This window comes from Cloeon dipterum, chromosome 2, assembly GCF_949628265.1.
Source record: "Cloeon dipterum chromosome 2, ieCloDipt1.1, whole genome shotgun sequence".
Classification (NCBI taxonomy): domain Eukaryota; kingdom Metazoa; phylum Arthropoda; class Insecta; order Ephemeroptera; family Baetidae; genus Cloeon; species Cloeon dipterum.
This window is the reverse complement of record NC_088787.1, coordinates 3,569,770-3,594,153: the sequence shown is the minus strand read 5'-3', so window position 1 is coordinate 3,594,153 and position 24,384 is coordinate 3,569,770. Positions and strand designations below refer to the sequence as shown.

Below are 24,384 nucleotides of genomic sequence, written 5' to 3'. Positions count from 1 at the left end.
AAGTCCACTTTGGGTGATACTTGAGCCCACAAAAACACTCCGCCTTATATTATCTTTCGACGGCTCACCGTCTTATGCTTCAAGGAAAAATTGAAGCCTTAATTATTCAAGCAGCCGAGCTGACTGTGGTTGAAAGATTCTCTCTAAATAAAATGCTAAAAAGAGCAGACTGACAGATTTTGTTACCTATATAATTTTGCAATAAATGTTAAAATAATAGGAATACTAAACAAATTTAGGGAAAAGAGTTTTCTAAACCAAACAGTGCTTTTTCTGACGCCTGCAGATTGAGCAGCTTATGCAACCCGAAACGTAAGTGGCACGCGACTCGAGTGACGTCAGCGGGATTGAAGGGAAGGAGAGGGAAACCAAAGGGCTGACAGCGCCACCACTGAATGAATGAATGAAAGACATTCCCTGTGAGAAAGAGCAAGCGTTGTGGAAAAACTGCGCAGATTCGAATGTGATTCGTAACACGGTTGTTTATGGTTTGATTATAATTAAAATAACAATAAATTAATGGAATAAACCCGTGCTTCAACGGTTGTCGGTGCAGGATGGGCATCTTATTAGCCCAGAATTAGTGCCTTTATTGAGTTCAGATGGGAGCTCGCACCTTTCGTCAGCTTAAACTCCATCCGGCCGCTGCGCGTTGCCCTGAGGCAGGACACCTGTCACCAAAAGGGCCGTCAGGGTAGTCACGTGCCGTCGAGTCTACGCCAGTACCTCATGGGCGAGTGCAAGGGAGAATAATAATTAATAAATAATTAATGAGAAGTTGAACTTACTCGCGGGCATTAGTTGAACAACTCGTTTTGTCAATCTATTCTCCTTGCACGCGAGTTGGACTTTTCAAGTTGACATTTAACATCATCGCCGCGCCGAGTGCTCTCCTTCCACTTTGCTCGATATATTTGTTTGCAACATTTGCTTCAAAGCAACTTGAGAAAACATTCGATTTTCATTAAAAACAATGTTTTGCGATATTAATAATGAATCACAAGCTCCTTTGTGGCGCCGTGTATTCTGATTATATGAGATTAAAATTCGATAGCGGCAATAAAAGTCAGACAGTCGCCAACCGACTCGTTGATAAGTCTACACTGGCGCCAAGAGAGATAAAAAATGCTTCATTTCTTGTCTGCTTCTCTTGCAAGCAGTGCTGATTGTGAGGAGAACTCGAATAGGTGCGGAGTCTGCTGCTGCCGCCGCGATGTCGGACCTCTTGGATAAGTGGCAAATATTTTGGATGATGAGCGAAAAACTGAAGCGGAATATCAGGCTTGCGGTCGTAAATAGTAAGCTTTTAATTTTATTTTTCCACGAAGTTCTAATATACATATAAAAATATATAGTTGGAAAAATTGAAATTTTTTATGTTGAATAGCTTCTGCTGGTGCTCGTCTTTATTATTTAGCTTCCATTGTCCGCTGCTAAATTACAGGCATTTCAAAAGTTAGCGCTTTGACGAAAAAAACTCTTTTTTCAACTAAAACGTCCATCGGGATGGGAAATTTTCGATTACCTTGAGAATATTTGGCCGGGAATCCCGACAACCAGTTCCACGCGAATTCGATTGGACGGGATTTGTTGGCGTTGAAATTTTTAGGTGGCACTTAAATATGCTCAGAGTACTTGTTAATAAATGGAGAAATTCCAAGTTTGAAGCTCGGGAATGGGGGACGCAGTCAAGTGTTTGAGTCTACCTTTCATTCACATAGAAATCCATTTTTTTAGACGGAACGCTCCCATTCCCAGCTTCAATCCTGGAATTTAACCATCTAGACTAACAATTAAGATCTATATAGTTTTGTATTAAGCAAATAGAAGCGTCAGGTAAAAATATTTCAACTCCAAAAATCCCTTCTCGTGTGTAATCGACTTACAAATGTCCAAAATCGCATGAATCTGCTCCAAAAATAAAATTTGAAGACATGCACCAGGGAAGGGAAACAAGAAAAAGATTATTATTTTTTTTAAATTTGACACCTTTTCCTCCAAATTTTCCAAAAGTCAGGAGACATATATTTGCTTACGGAATTACGATCGAGGAGGGATTTCCCGGGAAGTTGTTTTCAAGTTTCGGATTTTCCAAAAAAAAAATTTGAGCATTTTCCCGGGACTGGGCTGAATCCGGGAAATCGTTTTCGGGAAAAGGTAAACTAGGGACAAATTATTGGTCTCGATGGACGCTCTAGTTTCAACAATTATCCTCTCATGTGCGCCATTTAACATTCAAAGGCGATGGCGCAATTTACGTGACGAAAGATGACCAAGTTTTCGGCTTTGGGGAAAACGGAACAGGATTTCTTGGTACTGGCGACACGGAACCACGCACAGAGCACACGAAAATTGAACAATTGTGCGGACAAAACATTCAAGGTGAAGTTTATTAAGGATAATTCTTGACGTGACTCCAAAATATATGCATTATGTTTTTTTCTCAGAATTGGAATTCTCAAATTATACGTTTTTTGCGATTTCTGCTACCGGCTCAGTTTACGCCTGGGGAAGAAATGGTAATGGTCAGCTTGGACTGGGTACGAAACAAGACACCCTGTTCCCGACCAAAATAGAAGGAATTTTGGCAACAAAAAGAGTTGTGCAAGTCGCCTGCAGCGATTACCATACTCTGGTTTTAACATCAGATAGAGAGGTTTCAATTTCAATAAAATAAATGTCATTCGAATTAATTTACAATTTCCAAATAACACACTCTAAAAAGGTCTTCTCCTTTGGCCGTAACTATTTCGGGCAGTTGGGACTGGGACACAGCGATGACCAAATTCTTCCAATGAAATTGGACTTTCCTGCGGCTGGGAGAGTTGTGACAACCATCGCATGTCTAATTTACTCATCTGTAGCACTTCTAGACTCAGGAGAGGTGAAAATTTTATATATTTTTCACTAGCATTATTTTTTTAAAGTGGATGTTAATTATAGACAAAATGAAAATATTGTGAAATTCCTAATGTATAATTTTATTGTATCATTCATTTTAAAGGTACTTGCTTGGGGGGAAAATGAAGATGGCATTCTGGGCCATAATGGAGACGTGGAGGAGCAAAACATTCCTCGCAAAGTGCCCGGATTGGAAGGCATCACAATTACAAAAATTGTTTGTGGCACAAATCATGCCTTGGCCTTATCCAACGATGGAAAAGTCTATTCTTGGGGATGGAACAAATATGGCCAGCTTGGAAATGGAACTGTTAAAAATTCGCACGAACCAACTTTGATATCTGGAATTGTTTGCAGGTATATAAAAAAGGATAAGCATCAATAGCTATATTGAATGAAATATTTATGTGACAAAAATTGGGTGTAAATCAATATTTATTTTGGTTTTTGGACAGGATAAGAGACTTAGCTGCCAAATACTATTACTCTGTTAGTGCAGCAGTCACAGAAGCAGATGAAGTATTCGCTTGGGGTGAATTCAATGGTATGAGTTTGTGTCAATAATAAACATAATTAAATACTCTCCACCACGAATTCAAATTTAAGGCGAAATAAACATCATTCCGACAAAAACCTCATTGACTTCACTGGATGAGGTTTTTGCGAAAATTCCAAATGACGCCGTTACATTCCGACCATTGCGTCTAAAACGTGACGATGAGCAGTCAGAAGAAAAGAACACTGCAAACGAAAGTCCGGAATGGGAATGGCTCAAGAAATCTTTTGGTGACGTCGTAAGGAATTTTATATATTTATTTCAAAAATGTATAACGCTGCGATTAATCATGAGATGTATAGGAATCTGCTGACGTTGTTTTTGTTGTCGAGGGAAAGAAAATCCACGCGCACAAAACAATTCTGATATTGCGATGCGCCGTCTTCAGGACCATGTTCCTGGGCAATTGGAAAGAGAGCAACGAAAGGTAAAATTTTAACTTGTGAATTAACAAAAACTTATGCTTAAATAAGAGAGCAAATCATCGACTATCACAGCTACGATGCATTTTTCGCCTTTTTGAAATACTTCTACACCAACGAGGTTGATTTGCAGCCAGATTTGGCTCTAGGTAAATAACTTAAATTGTTGTGGTGTTTTTGAAAATATTAAATTAAATTAAAGAGCTATTCGCGTTGGCCAATTTCTATCAAATGACTGATCTGCAAAAGGAGTGCCTGAAAATTATCAAAAGAGGCGTGACCGTGGAAAACGCTGCATCGATTTACGATAAAGCAGTTCTACTTGCTGCCGAGGTGCCTAAATTTAACTTTTTAAAAGAAAATGTCTGGTTGAGACACTTATTTATGTTTAGGAACTCAAGGAGTTCGTTCTGAAGTTCTGCATGGGGCACATGAATGCTGTTTTGAACAGTGATGGCTTCAAGCTCTTGAACAGCGATGTCGCGAAAGATTTCGTCCTTCATGCTGCGCAGCAAGGAGCGTTTAAAAAATGATTATTACGCGGTTTTCTCTGCTGAGAGAAGCAGATTATGTGTGTATTTTATACGACAGTGTTCTTTATCTACGAATTAGGACGCGTATTCATTCTCTAATCTTGTACTTATCTTGACTGCGCCTCCGTGAGAAATTAGAGTTTCAATCTTTAAATTATCATTTTCGTGGGCATATCACACGTCAGTAAAAATTGTGGGGAAGGATAATTGCTTTTTTTGTTCAATATTAAAATTAAATCAACATTGCAGTTTCTAATCTTTCTTATTTTACGCCAACTTCAAACTCATCCCTTATCTGATCATCGCTTCTTTGCTGAAATTTGACTTTGGACGATGCCATCACCGCATGATGATTGACAATCCTTGCTGTCACGCGTGATTTCCGTCTTATCAGTTGCTTATCTGAATTGGATGGCTGTTTTGTTTGATGGTTTGATTGATGGCTCTGTCACAAAAAACTCCCATCAAAGAGACGCTTCATAGAACTAAAAAGGAATCAGCTCCTCTTAATCAGAGAGATTATACGATTTAGAGCAGCTGAACCTGTCCTTTGTTGCTTGCATGCACAGGAGATATAACTGTGATAAGTTTCTTCTATTACGCGCAAGGGACAGCCACTTAATTACAAAAAATAGTTGTTTGTTCCTTTATTGAATTCAGATTAATGTTTTTGGGCCTCTTTAGCTGTCATGTGATGTTTTCCATTTAATTAGACTATAGTGAGAGCTCTTCATTAAATAATTTATTTTTTATCGGACACCTTCGGTTTTGCTTCATCTGAGAAGTCGTTTTCTATACACAGGTTTCTTCTTACACAAATGAGGTTACCGACGCTTTAATCTTGTTTTTCATCCTTATCTGATCTTGACTCCCCTTCAGAGCAGTGCAGCAAGAGACAATTTTTGGTTAGAAAGCTGGAATGCAATATATGGGAATACTTGGACAAGTGGGATTTAATTCGTGTTATGTACAATATGATTTTCCATGCTTTTCGAGATGGAGATTCAATACTAATCTAATTATGTTTATCGTATTAAATAAATTGGAATGTTATCATTTTTAAAAATTAACCAAAATCAAATGCGTTTAAGGAAATAAAAATGGTTGCACAATGATCGTGTTGGTCTTTTTCTCACTCCTTTTCTGTTTTAATTTTTATTAAAATTCCAAGCTGGATGCTTTTGGTATTGTTGGCGTTAATAATTTCGAGACAGAAAAGATTTAAAAGCTGCTGCCCCGTCGGTGATACAAAGATAAGATAATATCCGTCGCATGACAACGACTTCTTCTGGCTTGTGACACTGCGTTGCCACGGCAACACAGATAATGGCAAAGAAAAAATTTGCAGCAGGCACAAGGAAATATTTCAACGGTTATCAGTAGTGTTTTTTTAGGAATTCTAGCAATATAAATACATCGCTTGCATTTTTCCTGGGCTGACTGATTAAATTATTATTTTTTTTTAAATAAAATGTTATAACGCTGATCGTTTTTTGCCTACAAATTCGATTGATACTCTAGCGGGGAGTGCCGAATAATATGCTAAAAAAGTGGAAATAACGAAAAATGAATTAGAAAAGAGGGCTCGAAAATGCGAAACATGCATAGATATTTCCATATTTTAGATTGTATTCTCTTGAATCGCCCCTAGCGGCAGTTTCCTCGCTTTAATTTCATTTTTTTATCGCCACTTTATGCACTTGATTCATTTTCATTCATTTCCCCTCCGTACACTGAGCTATGCCATTCAAAGTCGCGTGTCTGCTTGACTTCCCCCTCCGTCTGTGACGTCACACCAAGCGCTACCAGCGCCCTGTCTGATTGTGAGGAAACGACTGAATCAGTGCCAGGGGAATGCGGCAGCACAGCTAGCGCGGGAGCCTCTGCCGCCGGGGCCCCAGAGAAAAGGGGAGGGGCGCGTCTCCCAGTTTGATTACTTATTATTATTATTCGTCGTGGCTTTAGGGACTTGGGAATTAATAGGTGCTGCTGTATGTCTCGGGAATGCCTCATTAGGGCCAGACGATGCGAACAGGGAAACAAGTTTATTGTGCCGATTGCGAGAGGGGAGAGAGTGGGCTCGACTGCTAGCACCGCTGGTCCGTCTTCGTCTCGTCTTTTTCGCACTCTGTCCTCGACTGTCATAACTCTCCTCCCACTCGTGTACCCTGGCACCGAATAATAACATGGGAAAATGTTGGAAATACTGAAAAATAAGCAGAAATTGGCTCGATAAATTCGAAACATGCAATTGTATTATTTTAATCTTTTAGAATTTATGCAGGTTGGTCCGCTCTGAATGTCTGAAAATAAGGAATCAACTCAAAACAGCAGCCTCCTTGCTTTTATTTCACTTTTCCTAGCGCCTCCTTGTGCAGTTGATTAATTTCATTCATTTCCCCTCCGCTCACTTGGCTATGCCATTCATTGTCGCGTGCCTGCCTGTTCATTTGGCTGATTTTCCTCCGCCCCCGCTGACGTCACGCCAAGAGCCACCAGCGCCGCGTCTTAGTGAGTGGGGCAACTGCTGAACTAACGTCAGGCCCCTTCTCTTGGCTTTGACTTTGCAAGCTCCGCCTCCTCTGCCTCACTCGTTCCCCCTCCAGTGGTATGCCATTCAAAGGTCAAAGTCGCGTGTCTGTTTAACTGGACGAATTTCTCCCCGCCCCCAGTGACGTCACACCAAGTGCCTCCTGCGACGTGTCAGAGGCGGCTTCTGAGCTTGAACCAATTTTCCTGAATTCTTGCTGCCGCACGGCGCACACGCTGACCAAGAAAGCCACGAGAAAAGTTTTTCTAGCAACCAATACCTTTCTATGTCCCTTTTCTTAAAATTAGAGGACAAAATAAATAAAATAAATTGACTTTTACAGAAAAAATTCGATTGATTTTAAATTCTGCTTACTATTTTTGTTATATAAATTATTTTATGTTGTGAAAACAGTTTATTCATTTGAAATTGACGGAATGATTGAACAAAAATACTTATTGAAATAACAAGGTACATTTTTCCAAAAATATTTTTTTATTCATCTTTAAAACCAAGTTCCGACGGTGCTCATGGTAAGATTTTAGGCAGTGCACAGAAGAAGTATATCTTCACAATGTGGTGACCTGGAAGGTTCCAGTGCAACTTTATCCTACCGATATTCCTTCAGAGCAAGGCCGACGTCGTGTCATTCTCGATTGGAGCACGAGATTTATTGAACATCCTCGGCCTCGCTGGCATCGCTTTCACGCAGATCGCGGGCTGAGATAAATCGTCTGCTCGTAGGCACCAGGCGAAGGGGGCGTGACGGCGACCCGATTTCGTACGTGACTTCCTCAAACTGCTCTTCCGCCGGGCCGATGTCTTCATTGTAGTCAAATAAAGCGGACATTTGCATGGCCTCGTTTGTGCTCTGGGGAGTGAATAAATTGTTCATCTTCGGTCCTAGGATGAGCCACAGAATGAATAGACTCAACAACACGATGACGCAGATCAGAGTTATGATAATTATGCTATTTTCGTTCGAATTTTCGGTTAGGATGCAGCTCTCCTGCACCTCAGTTGAGGCATTTTCCACAGATTTTGCTGTCGTCGGACTGGACATGCTAACAGGCGTTGGTTCGGTCTTAGGGGAAATGGTTGTGGTGGCTGGTGTAACTGAAATTAGAATAAATCAAAATGAAGTCGTTTATCTAGCATGAAACCTTTTTGATTCGTCATTTTCAGCAACAATCCTAACAAAGTGCTCGTCTTTGGCTTAAATTAAATAAAAAAATATTCAAATTCTTAAAGGTTTTCAAGGCAACTCATGATCATGTATCATGTTCAGAGAAAACTTACCTGATGAGGTCTCAAAGATGTATGATTTTGCACCGACTGCGGCCATTAGTAGCCTTGGCTTAGTTCCTGTTATATTATGCTCAATCATCCAAAATGTTCCCGAAGAGTCCAATGCAAAAGTAAATGGCACATAGTTATCCAGTTTTCCATCCTTAAAAATTTAACAGGACTCTATTGTAATTTTAGCAAAGATCAAAGGATAACACGAAGAAATGATATTGCACACACACACACAGCTCTTCAATTTAAAATATAGTAATATGATGCGAGCCAATAATAAAATCAATCTTAATAGAATAACAAATTTAATACTTAAATTGGTGACGTACCTCATAAAAACGCTGCTTCTTAAAGAATGGCTCTGATGTGTTCCAAGAGAGTATGAAGTTTCTCTGCCAAAACGCGGCATACATGGTCCCGAGATTGTCCATCAGCATTCTATATGGTCTTCCAGTCCATTTTCCGATTTGTTCGGGAAATGCAATTTGAGTTCCGTTACGAAGTGCGGAAACAGAAACTGAATGCAGATCATAGGAGTTCCAATTGCTTAGGTAAAGCTTTCTCGGTTCTCCCTTAGGGGACAGAGCAATGGATAAAACCTCGATTCCTGGCGTTTCCACGATCCAAGATTGATTTTTCTCCAAACTAAACACGACAATGTGTTCTGGACCAATATGTGAGATGAATGCCAAGGTTCCATTGGGCGATTCATCAAGCACCAAGTCAAGCATGCGATAGCGAGAAGGAAATCGATGAAAGCGATTCGTGTGTTCGGTTTCGGACAAATCGAAAATCCATAGTTTTGCATTGCAACTCTCGCTACCGCTGTCCAGCACCCAGAGTCTCCCAACGGAGTCAACCTCCAGCCCTCTTGCTACTTCAATTTTGTTGCAGTCACCTTTACCCTGCAAAAAAGAATATTGATGTGTTTTAGAATAAATCTTCATCGGAATATCACTTTTGGTATACTGGTTAACTATTTTGAGAAAACACCGAGATTTCAGAATATATGAAAATTTTAATATAATGAGTGCCCATTTCATGAAAATATAATACTAAACTACAAGTTTCGACTAAAAAATTAACTTCTCTTGCTAGGCGCATATGATTTGATTGCTAATCTTTAATTTTCACACTTACATGCATCTCCCACGAAGGAAATGGAGTGAGCTTCGGGGACGCAGAGGACGCGCTGCTCGTCGGCAAGGACACCAGACTCACCGGAATATTTTCATATTTCTCAAGGCTTAGGAAGATTATTCTTCCATTGACAGCCATAAAAATAGGTACAATTTTCTCTGGTTTGTAAGTTCCATATTTCAAGGCCTGTGTCCTTTTTGCCTCGGAAGGCCACTCGTAGTCCATTCCATGGGGCCACTCGAAGACTTGCATGAATTTTACGGCAGTGGTCAATGAAAGATGGAGCAAAACGAAGAAAAAGAAGAAATAATTCATGATTTAAACGTTTCTGATCTGAAAAATGCGACAAAATTTTATATGTATATTGTTTGTTTAAAATGCTTTAAATTCATAGAAAGCTACTTGGAAGAAACTGAAAATAAAAACAAAGAAATTAATATCCAAAGAGAAACGTAGTTTTTTCCTAGACGTGTGAAATTTTGTTGTTGTATGATACGATTAAATTTCTAATAAAAAGGTGGCAAAATACTTTCTTCCAAGAAAACGAACCTGCTGGCTGTATAAAAACTGGGACGAAACTGCAAAATATCGCAGAGAATCTTTAAAATCAACGAACTTTCCTCTGGAATAAACTGCCTTTATTCCCTGAAATTTGTCACGCTCTTTAGTGATTGGTTGTTGAAGTGTATTTAATGGGGGTGGTGGGGAGCTTTCTCTTTGATATTTATAATTAATAAAGAGAAGCACAATTTTGTCGTAAACAATTATAGATTAATGTGTTATTTAATTTAACATACAATAAAATTCTACACAATCAGCTTCTTGATAATGATATAACAAAACGATAATTATCCAAAATATACGAAAGTACAAACATACTCTCTCCCCTCCCTCGATGCTCGAGAATTAATAAGGTAAGCAGCGCAGATTCGAGTGGTTCATCAGCTCGATTTTTTTCACGCAAATTGAATGTCTAAAACCAACCTCAAATTTCCCGAACGTTCCTACTACGAACACCAACAATAGTCTCGCTGAAATCAATGCTTTATTACCTATAATTTGTAATTTTAATTTAAAGAAAGGGAAGACAGCAACAAGATTTGAATAATTTGGTCCATTTTGAACATCCGGACCACATTCTACCCCCTGAAAAGCTTTCAAAACCACCTCATGGCTATATGAATAGTTCAATTTTTTCTTCCGAACGATATGTTATATCACTAATTTCCCTGTTCTCTCCCCCTGGCCAAATACAGCCTGTGTTTTTACCCAGCGAGCAGGTTCGTACTTTTTGGACACAGTTAAACAGAATTTTGCACGTTTTATCACACGCAGTTGAATGTGAAGAACTTTATTGATTGTTAAATAAATAGCACATTGATCTAATGGTTGAGGATAAACATAAATATTAATTATAGATGTAAATAGCCAAGGAAGAGCTCCCCCACACATTAAATATGCTATACGAACCAATTATTAAATAGCATTATAGGGTTCCGGATGTAGGCTGCTTATTTTAGAGAAGAGTTCGTTTTTTTTTGCTTCTGAAAGACTTTCGACTCTGCGATCTAGCTGCATTTTTGTCCCAGTTTTTACCCAGCCAGCAGGTTCGTTTTCTTGGAAGCTGGCGTTTTGCCACTTTATTATTTTTAAATATTTGTCTCATATACTTTGAAAATATTTTTCAAACGTCTAGAAGAAACTATGCTCCTCTTTGAAATTATAATTTTTATTTAATATTCAGTTTCTTCCAAGCACTGATATAAGAGCATTTTAATCTTGTTAACCAAACCATTTTTATCACTATTTTCAGATCAGAAACGTCTGAGTCATGAATAATTTCTTCTTTGTCATCGTTTTGCTCCGTCTTTCATTGGCCACCGCCGTCAACTTCACTCAGGTCTTCGAGTGGCCCGACGGAATGGACTACGAGTGGCCTTCCGAGGAGAGCAGGACAAACGCCTTGACCGATAGAACTTTCAATCCAAAGAATATTGAACCAATTTTCATGGCTGTCTACGGAACAAGGATCTTCCTCAGCCTTGAGGAATATGAAAATATTCCGGTGAGTCTGGTGTCTTTGCCGACGAGCAGCGCGTCCTCTGCGTCCCCGAAGCTCACTCCATTCCCATCGTGGGAGATGCATGTAAGTGTGAAAATTAAAGAGTAACAATCAAATCATATGCGCTTAGCGCAAAAAGTTAATTTTTAGTCGAAATTTGTAGTTTAGTATTATATTTTTATGAAATGTGCAGTCATTTTATTAAAATTTTCATATATTTTGAAAACTCGGTGTTTTCTCAAAAAGTGATGTTCCGATTAAGATTTTATCTAAAACACATCAATATACTTTTTGCAGGGTAAAGGTGACTGCAACCAAATAGGATTAGCAAGAGGGCTGGAAGTGGACTCTGTTGGCAGGCTGTGGGTTCTGGAAACCGGTAACATATATTGCAACGCCAAACTATGGATTTTTGACTTGTCCAACGACGATCACACGAATCTCATTTATTCATTTCCTTTTATCTATCGCATGCACGACTTGGTGCTCGATGAAACACCCAATGGAACCTTGGCATTCATCTCGCACATGGGTTTAGAACAAATTGTCGTGTTTAGTTTGGAAACAAATCAATCCTGGGTCGTGAAAATGCCAGGAATTGAGGTTCTATCCATTGCCCTCTCCCCTAAGGAGGAACCAAGACAGCTCTATGTCAGCTATTGGAACTCGTATGAACTCTATACAATTTCCATTACCGCACTTCGTAACGGAACTCAAACTGCATATCCCGAACAAATCGGAAAATGGACTGGAAGACCATATAGAATGCTAATTGACAGTCACCTTTTGGCAGGAAAACTGCATAATCTCTTGGAACACATCCCAGCCATTTGAGGAGCAGCGTTTTTATGAGGTACGTCACCAATTTAAATTTTAAATATGTTTTTCTATTTAAGAATTGATTTTTTTATTGGCTAAAAATTATATATCACTATATTTTTAATCTAAGAGCTGTGTGTGCAGCATCATTTCTTCGTGTTAACCTTTAATCTTAAATTAATTTACAACGGATCGTTTCATTTTTTAGGTTGGAAAACTGAATATTTATAAGCCATTTACTTTTGCATTGGACTCGTCGGGAACATTTTGGATGACTGAGCTTAATAAAACAGCGAATAAGCCACGGTATAGGCTGCTAATGGCCGCAGTCGGTGCGAAATCATACAACTTAGAGGACTCATCAGGTAAGTTTGCTATGAACATAGTTGCCTTGAAAGCTTGCTAATTGTTGAATTTGGTTAGTATAATTCAAAGACGAGCAGTTTGTAATGATTTTTGGTAACGAAGATTCAATAAGGGTTCATATGCTAGATAAACGACATCATGTTGATTTATTTTAATTTCAGTTACAACATCCAGTCTAACCACCACTACCATTTCCCCTAAGAGCGAATCAACGCCTGTTAGCTTGTCCATTCCGACTACAACAACTACGAAACCTGAATCAACGCCCGTAACAGCCACAACCTCTGCCCAAATTCAAGAAACAACTGAAATAGTACAAGAAAGCAACGCCTCCAGCATGAAACTCCCAGAATTAAATCACACTACACCTGTTAATTTGTCCATTCCAACTACAACAATTACGCCGACAGTTACGACACCTGAATCAACACCCGCGACAGCCACAACCTCGACCCAAATTCATAAAACGACGGAAATAGTTGAAAATTTCACGCAACAACCAGAATTACATCAAACTACGCCTGTTAGCTTGTCCATACCTACCACATCAAAATATTCGACGCCTGCTGAGAAAAATGCCAAAAATGAGGTGCAGGAGAACTGCATCCTGACCGAATATTCGAACGGAAATAAAATAATTATCATCACTCTGATCTGCATCATCATGTTGTTGAGTCTAATCATTCTTTGGCTCCTCCTATTTGACTACAATGAAGACATCGGCCCCGCGGAAGTGCAATTAGAGGCAGTCGTGCAGCCACGCCCCTCTCGCCTGGTCAGACGATTTATCTCAGCCCACGATCTGCGTGAAAGCGATAAAAGCGAGGCCGAGGATGTTCAATAAATCTAGAGAAGCGCCTCGTGCTCCAGTCGAGAGGGATGACGCCGGCCTTGTCCAACAGGAACATCCTGTGTACGATGAAGTGAGGCACTGGAACCTTCCAGGTCAGCACACATTGTGCAGATACTATCTGAGTCGTTGAAATATCGTGCAATCGAAACTCGGTTCTTAAGTTGTTGAATAAAAATAATTTAACTTATTAAACACTGACGCGCTATATCATGTAACATACATTGCATATATTTTTGGTAAAATTAAACATTGCTATTTCAAAAAGTTTTTTCCAATAACTCTGTTGATGGCGTCTGAATAAACTGTTGTTCACAGCATAAGTAATTAAAATAAAATTGAAAATAGGTCTTTATCAAGGAAAAAATCTAAAAATTTCGAAACTGAGTTTCGCCGTTTTCATCCGCCTTTCTCACACCAGTAAATAATTGTTAAATATATTTTGGACGCAATTCATCTTTGTTTGGAAAATCTAGGGCGATGAAGAGATGTGAATCTGTGAATCCCTCATTGTATCAATACACGATTACATTTAAAATTGCTCAACTTTTGAGGAGTCAGAATGTTTTTCTTTGATTAAGAGTGAATACCAAATTTATCAATAAAGAAGAACAATAATAGAAGGCACTTAGCTCTCGTCACTTTTGAAAGAAAAATTATTTGTTCAATGAACAAGTTTGGTGAAATTATTGTTCACTCAAATGCTCTTAAAATATATGTGTTTTCTCTCGGGCGACAACCACACTTGCTTATCTTACTATATAAAAATGGACTAAATAGCTATCGGGTCAGTTGAGAGTTATTTTTCAACACGTTACCAACGGCCAAGTGTGGAAGACCTCCGCAGACTGTGCTTCACGAATTTGGCAGAGTGAGTGGTGGGTTAGTTTTTTAATGAGCTTTATTTCTTTTCTTGACAAGTATTCAATCCGAGAATTATTCTGAGAAGTAGTTCTTTTAACTTTTAATAATAAAATTTTTATGAAACCATGTTTATTTCTTTTTCAGTTCCGAAACATTTGAGTCATGAATCCTTGCTTCTTTGTCATCGTTTTGCTCCACCTCTCCTTGACCACCGCCGTCAACTTCACGCAAGTCTTCGAGTGGCCCCAAGGAATGGACTACGAGTGGCCTTCCGAGGAGAGCAGGACAAACGCCTTGAATGCAGGAACTTTCAATCCAGAGAAAATTACACCTCTTTTCATGACTGTCTACGGAACAAGGATCTTCCTCAGCCTTGATAAATTTGGTAGTTACAATAAGTCCATTCCGGTGAGTCTGGTGTCCTTGCCGACGAGCAACGCGTCCTCTGCGTCCCCGAAGCTCACTCCATTCCCTTCGTGGGACATGCATGTAAGTGTGAAAAGTAAAGAGTAACAATGAAACCACATGCGCTTAGTGAAAGCAGTCGAAATTTTTAGATTTTGTTCTATTTTCATTAATTTAACCAGCCCGTTGGCTCGCATTGTTAAGGCACTCTCAGGAGTGTCAAAGCAATGTGAGGTATTTGAGCAGTTCGGAGATCTAATACTGGCTACCCAATGTCAGAGATGGCAAAAAGTGGTTAGTTTAGTGACTCGAATTGCTCAAATTGCTCGACGGGCTGGGAGGCGCACCGGCGCCGACTCGCTACTTGCTGGTTTGCACCTTTCCAGCATGCGTGATTTGGCTTCACGGGACGAATGTCTAGCGTTTCAATGCAGTCCTCGGTGCAGAGGCAAGTGGCCCTTCGGTTGGCTGGGTCCCTGTGCGGCCTGGTGCGCCCATGTTATCCGTTCGCGGTGTTATTGGGACCCGGGTTTCAGCATTCGTGCTAGTGCAGTGCGCGCCCTTCCCGGTCCTCGGACGGACAAGGATAAAAAGAGCAAAAAAAAAAAAAAAAAAAAAAATGATCAGTCAATTTTTGAATTTTCTGGATTTCAAATGGCCAGGATCAAAAGAAAATATTGTTATTTCATTCAAGGAGTTTTGGTAGTTAAAACACGTTTTGTTTTTGGGAGTTAGCATCCAGAAAAAATTACTAATGAGGGGTCGTTACAAAAAATAAATAAATATCATCTCTCAACAGTCGTTTATTGCGCAACCTAATGTAAAATTCAAAAATAGATCAATTATATACCTTTTTCAGGGAAAAGGTGGCTGCAACAAAATTCAAGAAGCAAGAGGGCTGCAAGTGGACTCTGTTGGCAGGCTGTGGGTGCTGGACAACGGTAGCGAGAATTGCAATTCCAAACTATGGACCATCGACTTGGCCAACAATCACACCAAACTAATTCATCGGTTTTCTTTTCACGACTGGATGCACGATTTGGTTCTTGACGAAACGCCCAACGGAACCTTTGCCTACATCGCGTATTGGGGTGAAAGAAACATTGTCGTCTTTAATTTGGAAAGAAACCAATCTTGGATTGTGCAAACTCCGCAAAACACAGTTCATACCATTGCCCTGTCCCCCAAGGAGGAACCGAGAAAGCTCTACCTTGGCCAGTTTAACTCCAAAGGGCTGTATTCAATTCCCGTATCTGCTCTTCGCAACGGAACTCTAACTGCAAATCCGAGATTAATCGGAAAATGGACTGCGATACCATATAGAATGGTGATAGGCAATCACGGGACCATGTATGCCGCCTTTTGGGGAAATAACCAAATACTTTCTTGGAATACTTCCCAGTCATTTGAGAAGCAGCGTCTTCATGAGGTATGCGTTAGTAATTTTCGATTCTAATTTCGGTTGATATTTATTATTGGTCAACCTTTACACTATATATTAAATGGAAGAATTGTGTACAGTATCTTTTTTTGTACTCGTCTTTTGTCTTAAATAGTCCGTTAAACTTTTTAGGTTGGAAATCTGGATAACGTTAAGCCATTTACTTTTGCATTGGACTCATCGGGAATCTTTTGGATGACTGAGCACAATAAAACAGCAACCAAGCCAATGTACAGACTGCTAATGGCTGCCGTCGATGCCTCGTCAGGTAAGCTGTTTGCTCTGAACACTTTCTAACCGTTGATTTTGTTTTGTATTTAATGTAAGCAAAGACAAACACTTTGTAAAGATTGCTGCCATCAAAATTGTTGTTGAACCAAATGGGTTCCTTCTAGATTAAACGACATTAATTTGATTAATTCCTATTTCAGTTACAACAGCCAGTCCATCGAGCACTACCAATTCCCCTAGGACCGAACCAACACCTGTTAGTTTGTCCATTCCGACTACAACTACGAAACCCGAATCAACGCCCGTAACAGCCACAGCCTCGACCCAAATTCATATAACGACCGATATAGTTGAAAATAGCACGCAACTCCCAGAATTAAATCACACTACGCCTGTTAATTTATCCATTCCAACTACAACAACTACGCCGACAGTTACGACACCTGAATCAACACCCGCGACAGCCACAACCTCGACCCAAATTCATAAAACGACCGAAATAGTTGAAAATTTCACGCAACTCCCAGAATTAAATCACACTACGCCTGTTAACTTGTCAATTCCGACCACAACAAAATCTTCGACACCTGCTGAGGAAAATGCCACAACCGAGGTGCAGGAGAGCAGCATCCCGACCGAAAATTCGAACGAAAATAGGAAAATTAACTTAACTCTGATCTGCGTCATCGTATGGTTGAGTTCAATCATTCTGTGGCTCGTCCTGACACTGAAGAGAAACAATTCCACTCCGCAAAACACTACTGAGGACCAGGAAATGTCCGTTTTCTTTGACAACAATGATGAAGTCGGATCCGCGGAAGTGATGTTCGAGGAAATAACTCTGCCACGCCCCTTTCATCCAGTCCCACGAACAGCCGATTTGTCTCAGCCCGCGATCTGAGTGAAAGCGGTGCCAGCGAGGCCGGGGATGTTCAAGAAATCTGGAGAGGCGCCTCGTGCTCCAGTCGAGACTGACGTCAACCGGAACATCTGTTGCGATATAATGTCATGAGCACAATCGGAACTCTTATCTTAATATGAATAAAAATATTTTAATTTATTCAACACTTGCGCATTATCCTTTAATTTATGTATTGTAATTATTGTTGGAAAAATAAACCTTTGTTATTTATAAATATTTTTGTTTAAAAAAATCATTCCTTTGATTTCTCATGAATTAACCCATTATGAGAAGAAATCCCTTTTCTCTGTTTTTTTTTTGTCCATTTTCAGGTTGCGATCGATTTGCTGGCCTGTTTCTGCGGTTAGGGTGGCTTCTATTCTTATCCATTATAGAAGAAATTGGCTAGAATCATTTAATGCATTCAAAATCATTTGAGAGCACTAGATCTCGTCATGACGTAAGAAAAAAATTAAATAAAGCCAAGCGATCAGAGCAGAAAATGACGAGCAGCTTGAAAAACTTAAGTACGCTTCTGCGTGAAAAAAAACCGAGCTGATGCACAGCTCGAATTTTATAATTCTGCCGCATGGCGCACACACCGACCCAGAGAGCCACGAGAAAAATGTATTTCCTACTGACCAACAAAGCAAGCTGATCTCTGTTTCCCATTACTAAATATTAGAAGACAAAGTAAACAAAATAATTTGACTTTTACACCAACTAATACTTTCGTACTTTTTGAATAATTATCATTTTGCACGTTTTGTTATATCAATATCAAGAAGTTGACTGTGTAGAACCTAATTGAATGTTAATTAAATAACACATTAATCTATAATTGTTTTCGATAAAATTGTGCTTCCCTTTATTAAATAAAAATATCAAAGAGAAAGCTCCCCACCACCCCCATTAAATACACTTAAACAACCAATCACTAAAGAGCGTGAAAAATTTCCGGGAATAGACTGCTTATTTAAGAGGAAGGTTCGTTGATTCTAAAGACTCCTCCGCGATCTAGCTGCAGTTTCGTCCCAGTTTTTACGAGGCCAGCAGGTTTGTTTTCTTGGAAGCTAGCTTGTTGCTTGTTCCCACCTTATTTTTATAAAATATTCGTCTCAAACTATAATACACCGCTAGGAGAAATTCTAATTCAGATTTCTAATTTTTGGTTTCTTTTCAGTTTCGTCCAAGCAATGAAATAACAGCATTTTAATCATACCATTTTTATTATTATTTACAGTTCAAAAACGTCTGAGCCATGAATCCTTGCTTCTTTGTCATCGTTTTGCTCCACTCTTCATTGGCCACCGCCGTCAACTTCAAGCAAGTTTTCAACTGGCCCCATGGATTGGACTACGAGTGGCCGTCAGAGGAGAGCAGGACACAGGCCTTGAAAGATCGAACTTTCAAACCAGAGAAAATTGAACCTCGTTACATGGCTGTGTTGGGAACCAGGATCTTCCTAAGCCTGTATAAATATAGAGATATTCCGGTGAGTCTGGTGTCTTTACCGACGAGCAGCGCGTCCTCTGCGTCCCCGAAGCTCACTCCATTCCCATCGTGGGACATGCATGTAAGTGTGAAAATTAAAGAGTAACATTCAAATCATATGCACTTAGCGCAAAAAGTTATCTTTTAGTCGAAATTTGTAGTTTAGTATTACATTTTCATGAAATTGGCACTAATTTAATTAAAATTTTCATATATTTTGGAAACTCGGTGTTTTCTCAAAAAAGGTTACCAGTACAAAAAGTGATATTCCGATGAAGTTTTATTCTAAACCACATCAATATTCTTTTTTGCAGGGTAAAGGTGACTGCAACAAAATTGAAGTAGCAAGAGGGCTGGAGGTTGACTCCGTTGGGAGACTCTGGGTGCTGGACAGCGGTAGCGACTATTGCAATGCAAAACTATGGATTTTCGATTTGTCCGAAAACGAACACACGAATCGCATTCAACGATTTCATTTTCCCTATCGCATGCGTGACTTGGTGCTTGATGAATCGCCCAATGAAACCTTGGCATTCATCTCACATATTGGTCCAGAACACATTGTCGTGTTTAGTTTGGAGAAAAATCAATCGTGGATCGTGGAAACGCCAGGAATCGAGGTTTTATCCATTGCTTTGTCCCCTAAGGAAGAACAGAGAAAGCTTTACCTAAGCAATTGGAACTCCTATGATCTGTATTCAATTTCCGTTGACGCACTTCGTAACGGAACTCAAATTGCATATCCCGAACAAATCGGAAAATGGACTGAAACACCATATAGAATGCTGATTGACAGTCACGGGATCATGTATGCCGCGTTTTGGCAGAGAAAATTCATACTCTCTTGGAACACATCAGAGCCATTCTTTAAGAAGCAGCGTTTTTATGATGTACGTCACCAATTTAAGTATCCAATTTGTGATTCTATTGAATATTGATTTTTTACTGGTTCACAACATATTACTTTATTTTAAATTGAAGAGCTGTGTGTGCACTATCGTTTCTTCGTGTTATCCTTTGATCTTTGCTAACATTACGAAAGTCCTGTTCCATTTTTTTAGGTTGGAAATCGGAGAAACCATGTGCCATTTACTTTTGCATTGGACTCGTCGGGAACCTTTTGGATGACTGAGCTTAATAAAACAGCGACTAAGCCACGGTACAGGCTACTAATGGCCGCAGTCGGTGCAAAATCATACATCTTTGAGACCTCATCAGGTAAGTTTTCTCTGAACATGATCATAAGTTGCCTTAAAAACCTTTAAGAATTGGAATATTTTTTTATTTAATTTAAGCCAAAGACGAGCACTTTGTTCGGATTGTTGCTAGAAAGCAACGAATCAACAAGTGTTCATTCTAGATAAATGACATCATTTTGATTCATTCTAATTTCAGTTACACCAACCACCACAACCATTTCCCCTAAGACCGAACCAACGCCTGTTAGCATGTCCAGTCCGACGACAGCAAAATCTTCGACGCCTGTAGCGGAAAATGCCGCAACTGAGGTGCAGGAGACCAGCATCCCGGCCGAAAATAGAATAATAATCATAACTCTGATCTTCGCCATCGTGTTGTTGAGTCTAATCATTCTTTGGCCCATCCTAGGACCGAAGATGATAAATTTATTCACTCCACAAAGCACAGACGAGGCATTGCAAATGTCCGCTTTATTCGACTACAATGAAGACATCGGCCCCGCGGAAGAGTAGTTTGAGGAAGCCACGTACGAAATCGGGTCGCCATCACGTCCCCTTCGCCTGGTGCCTGCGTGCAGTCAATTAGTCTCAGCCCACGATCTGAGTGAAAGCGAAGCTTGCGCGGCCGAGGACGTTCGTGAAATTAGGAGAAGCGCCTCACGCTTCAGTCGAGAGTGATGACGTCGGCCTTGCTCAACCGGAACCTCAGTACGATGAAGTGAAACACTGGAACCTTCCAGGTCACCATATATTGTGAATATACTTCTTCAGGGTTGGTGCAATAAATGTAAACCCTGCCACGAGCATGAGCACCATCGTATCTCGGTTCTAAAGATGTGTAAATATAATATAATTTGTTAAACACTTACGTAGTTTCCATTAATACATGAGTTGTAATTTTTTTGGAAAAATAAACCTCTTTATTTCTAAAAACTATTTACAAAATATTGGTCGCTAGGAAAAACTTTTCTCGTGGCTTTCTTGGTCAGCGTGTGCGCCATGCGGCAGCGAGAGTTAAGGAAAATTGGTTCGAGCAGTCTATTTAGGCTCCAGCCGGAAATTAATTTGCTTTTTCTGTTTTCAATCTTGGTTTGATTTCTTCTTAAGGTTGCGAATCGAGCGGCTGAGCTTCTGCGGTCGAAGCCAGAATTGAATTTTTAATTATTTTTCCATTTTGCCGGCTTTGGTTTCTTATAGTACCTCACACGCAAAACAAACACCCTGCTAAAGAAAATTAATTCATTTTTATGGGACGCTAAAACAGTTCAAAAACTGACTTAAAAATCGGTGAATTTTGTTAAAAAAAAAAATCAAAACGAGTGAACGACAATTAATCGACGCAGGTCTCACACAAAACGTTTTAAGAAACGGGAGAGCATTCCATTTTTTTTCTATTTTCGCAGCAGATATAATATTGCTTCGTTGAAAAACAAGGAGATAGCACGAAGAAACCTTTTGGACCTTGGATTTTATTCAATGGTTTTAAGTGATTGAACAAAAAATACCTATTGATATAACAATTAAGGTTTATTTTTGCCAAAATAACTCGACTGGAACACGAGGCGCTACTCCGCAAGTTTCTCAAAAGTCCTTGTCCTCGCAAGCATCGCTTTCAATCTCCTCGTAGATTGAGGGCTGAGACAAATCGGTTGCTCGTAGAGACCAGGTGAAGCGGGCGTGATTTCCCCTTACATTGTTGTCACGGAAAATGGACTTTTCCTGGCCACTCAATAGTGTTTTACGGAAAGAAATGGTTCCTTTTTCGTCTCAGGATGAGCCAAAGGAAGATTAAACACAACAAGACGATTTTGCACCGACTATGCAGCCTTTAGTAGTCTGTACCTGGGCATGATCGCTGTTTTATTAAGCTCAGTCATCCAAAAGGTTCCCGACGAGTCCAAGGCAAAGGTAAATGGCAACGAAGTACCCAGATTTTCAACCTAAAAAGTGTAACGGACTGTTGTCAACTTTGCAAAGACATAGGTTAATATAGAATAATTAAGACTACACACAAATTCTTCAGTATAAAATATATTATATAAAGAATCGCAAATTTCTTATTTATAAAAATTGGTAACGTACCTCATAAAAACGCTGCTCCTCAAATGGCTGGGATGTGTCCCAAGAGCGTATGTAGTGTTTCCACCAAAAAGAAGCATATATGGTCCCGTGATTGTCCATCGCCATTTTACATGGGGTTCCAGTCCACTTTCCGATTAGTTTCGGATTTGTAGTTGGAGTTCCTTTGCGAAGTGCGTCAACGGAAATCGAATAAAGTTCATTGGAGTTCCATTTGCTGAGGTAGAGTTGTCTCGGTTCCTCCTTATTGTTAGGGGACAGGGCGATGGATAAAACCTCGATTCCTGGCGTTTCCAATATCCAAGTTTCTTTACTATCCAAACTAAAAACGACAATGTGTCGTTGATGCCTCCGCGAGATGTAGGCCAAGGTTCCGTTGGGTGTTTCGTCAAGCAGCAAGTCGTTCGCGTAAAAGTGAAAAGAAAATCGATGAATCAGTTTGGTGTGATGAATCGTGGACAAGTAGATGGTCCATAGTTTGGTACTACAATTGCGGCTACCCTCGTCAAGCACCCACAGCCTGCCAACGGAGTCCACTTGCAGCCCTTTTGCTGCTTCAATTTTGAAGCAGTCACCCTTTCCCTGCAAAAGATGGATATTCATGTTTTTGAACAAATATCTTCATCAGAATATCATTATTTTAGGGAAAAGACAAAATTTTCAAAATATATATATTTAATTGCCAATTTTTACTAGCACACGCGCACGAACACACGTGGCTTGGAAAAATTTTACATGAGTTTTCCGTGACACTTTTTACGCCAGAGCATTTTACGTTTGCTGCGAATGAAGACATACCTACATTTTGTCTTGTGACGACACCACCAATAAGTTACTGTTTCGCTTAGAGCATATGATTCGCATGTCACTCTTTACTTTTCACACTTACATGTATGTTCCACGAAGGGAATGGAGTGAGCTTCGGGGATGCAGAGGACGCGCTCCTCGTCGGCAAAGACACCAGAGACACCGGAATATTACTAGATGTTTCAAGGCTGAGGAAGATCCTTGTTTTGTACACAGCCATGTAACGAGGTTCAATTTTCCCTGGTTTGAAAGATCCATCTTTCAAGGCCTTTATCCTGCTCTCCTCGGACGACCACTCGTAGTCCAATCCATGGCGCCAGTCGAATACTTGCTTGAAGTTGACGGCGGTGGCCAATGAAGAGTGGAGCAAAACGATGACAAAGAAGCAAGGATTCATGACTCAGACGTTTTTGAACTGTAAATAATAATAAAAATGGTATGATTAACATGCTGTTATTTCATTGCTTGGACGAAACTGAAAAGAAACCAAAAATTAGAAATCTGAATTAGAATTTCTCCTAGCGGTGTATTATAGTTTGAGACGAATATTTAATAAAAATAAGGTGGGAACAAGCAACAAGCTAGCTTCCAAGAAAACGAACCTGCTGGCTTGGTAAAAACTGGGACGAATCTGCAGCTAGATCGCGGAGGAGTCTTTAGAATCAACGAACCTTCCTCTTAAATAAGCAGCCTTTATATTCCCGGAAATTTGTCATGCTCTTTAGTGATTAGTTGTTCAAGAGTATTTAATGATGGTGGTAGGGAGATTTCCCTGTGATATTTATATTTAATAAAGAGAAGCACAATGTTGTCGTAAACAATAAGATCAATGTGCTATTTACTTAACATTAAATAAAGTACTACACAATCAACTGCTTGATATTGATTGACAAAACGAACCTATACTCTCTCCCCTCCCTCGCTGCTCGGTGGAACAAATAAGGGTAAAATTTAATTTAAATAAATTGATCAAAGCGGAAATCGACAAGCTACTAGAAAAATTTTGAGACGCCTCTGCGTGAAAAAACCGAGCAGAGCGCACTGCTCGAATCTCTGCAGCTTTTCCTCAATTCTCGCTGCCGCACGGAATACACAATGACCCAGAGGACCACTAGAAAAAGTGTATTTCCTAAAGACAAACATACAAAGCTGCTCTCTGTGTCCCTTTACTAAATATTAGAAGACAAAGTACACAAAATAATTTGACTTTAACGCCAACTATGTGAAAGGGTGCTTTCAACGTTTAATTTTAAAATTTGGCTTCAATTTTAGTTTAATTCCTTATGCTGTGAACAACAGTTTATTCACAAGACATCAACGAAGTTATTGAATAAAAATCACAAGGTTAATTTTGTTCCAAAAACAATTACAAAACTTGTTAAAGGATATAAAGCGTCAGTGTTTAAACAAAATAAATTATTTTTTATTCATATTAAGAACAAAGAAACGATGCTAATGCTCATGGTAGGATTTTTAAGTATTGCA

General features: G+C 39.6%; 3 protein-coding genes across 3 annotated transcripts in view; 2 read left to right on the top strand and 1 right to left on the bottom strand.

Moving 5' to 3' along the window:
• LOC135935919 (RCC1 and BTB domain-containing protein 1-like) overlaps positions 1 to 5,527 on the top strand; it is a 45,723-nt gene extending 40,196 nt beyond the window's left edge. The window contains exons 2-7 of the mRNA XM_065478549.1: positions 3,357 to 3,445; positions 3,508 to 3,695; positions 3,760 to 3,884; positions 3,931 to 4,028; positions 4,082 to 4,212; positions 4,272 to 5,527. Coding sequence (XP_065334621.1) covers positions 3,357 to 3,445; positions 3,508 to 3,695; positions 3,760 to 3,884; positions 3,931 to 4,028; positions 4,082 to 4,212; positions 4,272 to 4,412 — 772 coding nt within the window. The 3' untranslated portion in view covers positions 4,413 to 5,527. The remainder of the gene's footprint in view (positions 1 to 3,356; positions 3,446 to 3,507; positions 3,696 to 3,759; positions 3,885 to 3,930; positions 4,029 to 4,081; positions 4,213 to 4,271) is intronic.
• LOC135935754 (RCC1 and BTB domain-containing protein 1-like) lies at positions 1,676 to 3,286 on the top strand. The gene is made up of 5 exons (XM_065478304.1): positions 1,676 to 1,694; positions 2,242 to 2,382; positions 2,448 to 2,656; positions 2,726 to 2,884; positions 3,005 to 3,286. Exons 1-5 carry the CDS (start codon positions 1,676 to 1,678, stop codon positions 3,284 to 3,286), a joined length of 810 nt encoding a protein of 269 aa, XP_065334376.1.
• Positions 5,528 to 21,594: 16,067 nt separating the features above from the next.
• On the bottom strand, positions 21,595 to 23,296 carry LOC135937364 (protein yellow-like). Its single transcript, XM_065480515.1, has 3 exons — positions 22,982 to 23,296; positions 22,096 to 22,674; positions 21,595 to 21,732 (listed from the first exon to the last, which is right to left on the bottom strand). Exons 1-3 carry the CDS (start codon positions 23,294 to 23,296, stop codon positions 21,595 to 21,597), a joined length of 1,032 nt encoding a protein of 343 aa, XP_065336587.1.
• Positions 23,297 to 24,384: the final 1,088 nt, after the last annotated feature.